The sequence below is a fragment of the Oncorhynchus keta genome, chromosome 26, assembly GCF_023373465.1.
Source record: "Oncorhynchus keta strain PuntledgeMale-10-30-2019 chromosome 26, Oket_V2, whole genome shotgun sequence".
Taxonomy (NCBI): Eukaryota; Metazoa; Chordata; class Actinopteri; order Salmoniformes; family Salmonidae; genus Oncorhynchus; species Oncorhynchus keta.
The window spans coordinates 38765912-38773432 of NC_068446.1; the positions used below are offsets into that span (position 1 = coordinate 38765912).

The window sequence follows — 7521 nt, forward strand, 5'->3', positions numbered from 1 at the left end:
TGAGGAAACGAAACTGATCTGCGTTTGTGTGTCGTTTGTCTGTGTGAGAATGAACAACCGTCAAATGGCTCAGAAGGGAGTTCTGCTGGACCAGGACCAGTTATGATGTTCTGTCTGTCTGGATCTACTGAAGGAGCCAGTCACTACTGCCTGTGGACACAGTTACTGTAGAAGCTGTATTGAGGACTGCTGGGATCAGGTTGTTCTGAAAGGGGTCTATAGCTGTCCTCAGGGCAGAGAGAACTTCACTCCAAGGCCTACTCTGAGGAAAAAAAAACATGTTGGCTGAGGTGGTGGAGAAACTGAAGAAGACAGGACTCCAGGCTGCTCCCCCTCCTGCTCTGTGCTATGCTGGACCTGGAGATGTGGCGTGTGATTTCTGCACTGGGACCAGAAAACAGAAAGCCCTCATGTCCTGTCTGGCTTGTCTGGCGTCTTACTGTGAGACTCACCTCCAACCTCACTATGAATCTCCTACTTTCAAGAAGCACAAGCTGGTCAAAGCCACGGCACAACTACAGGAGAAGATCTGCTCTCATCATCACAAACTGCTGGAGGTTTACTGTCGTACCGATCAGCAGTGTATCTGTTATCAGTGTACAATGGATGAACATAAAGGCCATGATACAGTGTCAGCTGCAGCAGATAGGACTGAGAAACAGGTAAGACCAGACCAACTTGTTGGTGACTGTCTGATAAACAAAGAATTAAAGATACAGTAGGTACTAAGACTGTTTGAATATGAGAATTAAAATGAAATCGATCCATGGCAGAGTATATTTACATGTTAACCCAGATTCTCCAAATGTATCACCATTTTCTAGTCAAACACTATTATTATTCTAAATGCCCTTTTATGAGTCCAAAGTTCAGTCTCAATCCCTTGGTACATGTTATGTACATCTAACATAAAACTATAATCAATCACATAGCAACATATAAATATCATATAGAAAATGGACCATAGACCAAGATTGTGAAAATGGACCAAGATTGTAGACCTTCCTCTATGGGCCCTATGTCACATCACTATACTATTGATCTACTGGACTAATAAAGCTTGATAGCTCATTGAAAAGTGATTCTCCACAGAGGCAGCTGGGGATGAGTCAACAGAAGGTCCAGCAGCGTTTCCAGGAGAGAGAGAAGGAGCTGAAGGAGCTCCAACAGGCTGTGGAGTCTCTCAAGGTGAGTATTGTTGACCAGAGGAGACACACCAGTTCACTTCTCTCCTCCAGTCAGAGAGAGAGGAGAGGGGCCCCTCTCCAATGCCACTGACTCCACTGTTGGGAACAGGCTGTCTGGACCCCTTTCAGACAATAGACTGGTTAATGTAACTGACAGGATATGAACCCAGGTCTACTGCAGGAGAAACCAACATCTTGACCGTTACACCAAGAGCACATTCCCTATTAGGAAGACACTGATTTTGAAGTTGCAGGCGGGGCTACATCATCACATTACCATGAATAACCATGACTGACTCATGTCCCCTATACATTAACATGGATATCTCTCTTTCTCTCTCTCTCTCTCTCTCTCTCTCTCTCTCTCTCTCTCTCTCTCTCTCTCTCTCTCTCTCTCTCTCTCTCTCTCTCTCTCTCTCTCTCTCTCTCTCTCTCTCTCTCTCTCTCTCTCTCTCTCTCTCTCTCTCACTCACTCACTCATTCACTCTGTGCATGGGAAATATATATTTGCACTGCCTAAGCAAGTGAAATAGATCATAGAAATTAACAGTAAACATTACACTCACGAAAGTTTCAAAGCAATAGAGACGTTTCAAATGTTGTAATTCAAGTGCAAACAGAGTGAGCCGTGCGCCAGACTGAGTTCTGGAGGTGAAATGTAAATGAATGAGGGAGAGTTAAGTGAGGTAGAAGGTGTGGTGCAGGAGCAGACAGGGTCAAAGTAGTGGAATGGGGTAGTGGGTTTTAATGACTGTAGGGTTAGTTGTCATGGTGCAGGAGCAGACAGGGTCAAAGTAGTGGAATGGAGTAGTGGGTTTTTAATGACTGTAGGGTTAGTTGTCATGGTGCAGGAGCAGACAGGGTCAAAGTAGTGGAATGGAGTAGTGGGTTTTTAATGACTGTAGGGTTAGTTGTCATGGTGCAGGAGCAGACAGGGTCAAAGTAGTGGAATGGAGTAGTGGGTTTTTAATGACTGTAGGGTTAGTTGTCATGGTGCAGGAGCAGATAGGGTCAAAGTAGTGGAATGGAGTAGTGGGTTTTTAATGACTGTAGGGTTAGTTGTCATGGTGCAGGAGCAGACAGGGTCAAAGTAGTGGAATGGGGTAGTGGGTTTTAGGGTTAGTTGTCATGGTGCAGGAGCAGACAGGGTCAAAGTAGTGGGATGGGGTAGTGGGTTTTTAATGACTGTAGGGTTAGTTGTCATGGTGCAGGAGCAGACAGGGTCAAAGTAGTGGAATGGGGTAGTGGGTTTTCAGGGTTAGTTGTCATGGTGCAGGAGCAGACAGGGTCAAAGTAGTGGGATGGGGTAGTGGGTTTTTAATGACTGTAGGGTTAGTTGTCATGGTGCAGGAGCAGATAGGGTCAAAGTAGTGGGATGGGGTAGTGGGTTTTTAATGACTGTAGGGTTAGTTGTCATGGTGCAGGAGCAGACAGGGTCAAAGTAGTGGGATGGGGTAGTGGGTTTTTAATGACTGTAGGGTTAGTTGTCATGGTGCAGGAGCAGATAGGGTCAAAGTAGTGGAATGGGGTAGTGGGTTTTTAATGACTGTAGGGTTAGTTGTCATGGTGCAGGAGCAGACAGGGTCAAAGTAGTGGAATGGGGTAGTGGGTTTTTAATGACTGTAGGGTTAGTTGTCATGGTGCAGGAGCAGATAGGGTCAAAGTAGTGGAATGGGGTAGTGGGTTTTTAATGACTGTAGGGTTAGTTGTCATGGTGCAGGAGCAGATAGGGTCAAAGTAGTGGAATTGGGTAGTGGGTTTTTAATGACTGTAGGGTTAGTTGTCATGGTGCAGGAGCAGACAGGGTCAAAGTAGTGGAATGGGGTAGTGGGTTTTTAATGACTGTAGGGTTAGTTGTCATGGTGCAGGAGCAGATAGGGTCAAAGTAGTGGAATGGGGTAGTTGGTTTTTAATGACTGTAGGGTTAGTTGTCATGGTGCAGGAGCAGATAGGGTCAAAGTAGTGGAATGGAGTAGTGGGTTTTTAATGACTGTAGGGTTAGTTGTCATGGTGCAGGAGCAGATAGGGTCAAAGTAGTGGAATGGAGTAGTGGGTTTTTAATGAGGGTAGGGTTAGTTGTCATGGTGCAGGAGCAGACAGGGTCAAAGTAGTGGAATGGAGTAGTGGGTTTTTAATGACTGTAGGGTTAGTTGTCATGGTGCAGGAGCAGATAGGGTCAAAGTAGTGGAATGGAGTAGTGGGTTTTTAATGACTGTAGGGTTAGTTGTCATGGTGCAGGAGCAGATAGGGTCAAAGTAGTGGAATGGGGTAGTGGGTTTTTAGGGTTAGTTGTCATGGTGCAGGAGCAGACAGGGTCAAAGTAGTGGGATGGGGTAGTGGGTTTTTAATGACTGTAGGGTTAGTTGTCATGGTGCAGGAGCAGATAGGGTCAAAGTAGTGGGATGGGGTAGTGGGTTTTTAGGGTTAGTTGTCATGGTGCAGGAGCAGACAGGGTCAAAGTAGTGGGATGGGGTAGTGGGTTTTTAATGACTGTAGGGTTAGTTGTCATGGTGCAGGAGCAGATAGGGTCAAAGTAGTGGAATGGGGTAGTGGGTTTTTAATGACTGTAGGGTTAGTTGTCATGGTGCAGGAGCAGACAGGGTCAAAGTAGTGGGATGGGGTAGTGGGTTTTTAATGACTGTAGGGTTAGTTGTCATGGTGCAGGAGCAGATAGGGTCAAAGTAGTGGAATTGGGTAGTGGGTTTTTAATGACTGTAGGGTTAGTTGTCATGGTGCAGGAGCAGACAGGGTCAAAGTAGTGGAATGGGGTAGTGGGTTTTAATGACTGTAGGGTTAGTTGTCATGGTGCAGGAGCAGATAGGGTCAAAGTAGTGGAATGGGGTAGTGGGTTTTTAATGACTGTAGGGTTAGTTGTCATGGTGCAGGAGCAGATAGGGTCAAAGTAGTGGAATTGGGTAGTGGGTTTTTAATGACTGTAGGGTTAGTTGTCATGGTGCAGGAGCAGACAGGGTCAAAGTAGTGGAATGGGGTAGTGGGTTTTTAATGACTGTAGGGTTAGTTGTCATGGTGCAGGAGCAGATAGGGTCAAAGTAGTGGAATGGGGTAGTTGGTTTTTAATGACTGTAGGGTTAGTTGTCATGGTGCAGGAGCAGATAGGGTCAAAGTAGTGGAATGGAGTAGTGGGTTTTTAATGACTGTAGGGTTAGTTGTCATGGTGCAGGAGCAGATAGGGTCAAAGTAGTGGAATGGAGTAGTGGGTTTTTAATGAGGGTAGGGTTAGTTGTCATGGTGCAGGAGCAGATAGGGTCAAAGTAGTGGAATGGGGTAGTTGGTTTTTAATGACTGTAGGGTTAGTTGTCATGGTGCAGGAGCAGATAGGGTCAAAGTAGTGGAATGGAGTAGTGGGTTTTTAATGACTGTAGGGTTAGTTGTCATGGTGCAGGAGCAGATAGGGTCAAAGTAGTGGAATGGAGTAGTGGGTTTTTAGGGTTAGTTGTCATGGTGCAGGAGCAGACAGGGTCAAAGTAGTGGAATGGAGTAGTGGGTTTTTAATGACTGTAGGGTTAGTTGTCATGGTGCAGGAGCAGATAGGGTCAAAGTAGTGGGATGGAGTAGTGGGTTTTTAATGAGGGTAGGGTTAGTTGTCATGGTGCAGGAGCAGATAGGGTCAAAGTAGTGGGATGGAGTAGTGGGTTTTTAATGAGGGTAGGGTTAGTTGTCATGGTGCAGGAGCAGATAGGGTCAAAGTAGTGGAATGGAGTAGTGGGTTTTTAATGAGGGTAGGGTTAGTTGTCATGGTGCAGGAGCAGATAGGGTCAAAGTAGTGGGATGGAGTAGTGGGTTTTTAATGACTGTAGGGTTAGTTGTCATGGTGCAGGAGCAGATAGGGTCAAAGTAGTGGAATGGAGTAGTGGGTTTTAATGACTGTAGGGTTAGTTGTCATGGTGCAGGAGCAGATAGGGTCAAAGTAGTGGAATGGGGTAGTGGGTTTTTAATGACTGTAGGGTTAGTTGTCATGGTGCAGGAGCAGATAGGGTCAAAGTAGTGGAATGGAGTAGTGGGTTTTAATGACTGTAGGGTTAGTTGTCATGGTGCAGGAGCAGACAGGGTCAAAGTAGTGGAATGGAGTAGTGGGTTTTTAATGACTGTAGGGTTAGTTGTCATGGTGCAGGAGCAGACAGGGTCAAAGTAGTGGAATGGGGTAGTGGGTTTTTAGGGTTAGTTGTCATGGTGCAGGAGCAGACAGGGTCAAAGTAGTGGAATGGGGTAGTGGGTTTTTAATGAGGGTAGGGTTAGTTGTCATGGTGCAGGAGCAGATAGGGTCAAAGTAGTGGAATGGGGTAGTGGGTTTTTAATGACTGTAGGGTTAGTTGTCATGGTGCAGGAGCAGACAGGGTCAAAGTAGTGGAATGGAGTAGTGGGTTTTTAATGACTGTAGGGTTAGTTGTCATGGTGCAGGAGCAGATAGGGTCAAAGTAGTGGGATGGGGTAGTGGGTTTTTAGGGTTAGTTGTCATGGTGCAGGAGCAGATAGGGTCAAAGTAGTGGGATGGGGTAGTGGGTTTTTAGGGTTAGTTGTCATGGTGCAGGAGCAGACAGGGTCAAAGTAGTGGGATGGGGTAGTGGGTTTTTAGGGTTAGTTGTCATGGTGCAGGAGCAGATAGGGTCAAAGTAGTGGAATGGAGTAGTGGGTTTTTAATGACTGTAGGGTTAGTTGTCATGGTGCAGGAGCAGATAGGGTCAAAGTAGTGGAATGGGGTAGTGGGTTTTTAATGACTGTAGGGTTAGTTGTCATGGTGCAGGAGCAGACAGGGTCAAAGTAGTGGAATGGGGTAGTGGGTTTTAGGGTTAGTTGTCATGGTGCAGGAGCAGACAGGGTCAAAGTAGTGGAATGGGGTAGTGGGTTTTTAATGACTGTAGGGTTAGTTGTCATGGTGCAGGAGCAGATGGGGTCAAAGTAGTGGAATGGGGTAGTGGGTTTTAATGACTGTAGGGTTAGTTGTCATGGTGCAGGAGCAGATAGGGTCAAAGTAGTGGGATGGGGTAGTGGGTTTTTAATGACTGTAGGGTTAGTTGTCATGGTGCAGGAGCAGATAGGGTCAAAGTAGTGGAATGGGGTAGTGGGTTTTTAATGACTGTAGGGTTAGTTGTCATGGTGCAGGAGCAGATAGGGTCAAAGTAGTGGAATGGAGTAGTGGGTTTTTAATGAGGGTAGGGTTAGTTGTCATGGTGCAGGAGCAGATAGGGTCAAAGTAGTGGGATGGAGTAGTGGGTTTTTAATGACTGTAGGGTTCGTTGAAATGGTTTTATTGAGTATTATCATAAGTTCCCCTTTTGTATCACAAAGTATAATGGATATACAGTGCCTTGCGAAAGTATTCGGCCCCTTGATCTTCATGATGCTCTCTGCGCTTTTAACGGACCTCTGAGACTATCACAGTGCAGGTGCATTTATACGGAGACTTGATTACACACAGGTGGATTGTATTTATCATCATTAGTCATTTAGGTCAACATTGGATCATTCAGAGATCCTCACTGAACTTCTGGAGAGAGTTTGCTGCACTGAAAGTAAAGTGGCTGAATAATTTTGCACGCCCAATTTTTCAGTTTTTGATTTGTTAAAAAAGTTTGAAATATCCAATAAATGTCGTTCCACTTCATGATTGTGTCCCACTTGTTGTTGATTCTTCACAAAAAAATACAGTTTTATATCTTTATGTTTGAAGCCTGAAATGTGAGAAAAGGTCGCAAAGTTCAAGGGGGCCAAATACTTTCGCAAGGCACTGTATATTATAGGCCAGTTGGGGGCGGTAATGCAACATATTGGATGCCAACCGCCGTTAAACTCCAAAGAAGAAGAAACGTTATATTATGTCTATGTACAGTGTTGTAGTGATATGTCTCTCTCTCTCTCTCTCTCTCTCTCTCTCTCTCTCTCTCTCTCTCTCTCTCTCTCTCTCTCTCTCTCTCTCTCTCTCTCTCTCTCTCTCTCTCTCTCTCTCTCTCTCTCTCTCTCTCTCTCTCTCTCTCTCTCTCTCTCTCTCTCTCTCTCTCCAACACTTTTGCTGTAGTTGGTTGTGTGGGTCTCTGGTTATGAATGGGGTGCTGACAGACAATCGTTGATGGATATTTATAGAGCTCTGATCAGGACAACAATTGATTACGGGTGTAGAGTTTATGGAACAGTGGCACAGGCTTGTCTTCAGAAGCTGGACAGAATCCAGTATACAGCTTTAAGGATATGAATTGGTGGATTTAAATCAACATCTGTATGTGTCTTACTAGTGGAGGCAGGTGAGATGCCTTTGGATATACGGTGTAATAAATTGTCATTAGCTTATTGGGTTGAAAGGCTGTGAGGTTGATCATCC

At 45.3% G+C, this 7521-nt stretch overlaps 1 protein-coding gene across 1 annotated transcript in view; it reads left to right on the forward strand.

The window, feature by feature from the left end:
• The window catches only part of LOC118358790 (tripartite motif-containing protein 16-like), a 21137-nt gene continuing 13616 nt past the window's right edge, over positions 1-7521 (forward strand). Inside the window, exons 1-2 of the mRNA XM_052480762.1 lie at positions 1-662; positions 1093-1188. Coding sequence (XP_052336722.1) covers positions 279-662; positions 1093-1188 — 480 coding nt within the window. The 5' untranslated portion in view covers positions 1-278. The remainder of the gene's footprint in view (positions 663-1092; positions 1189-7521) is intronic.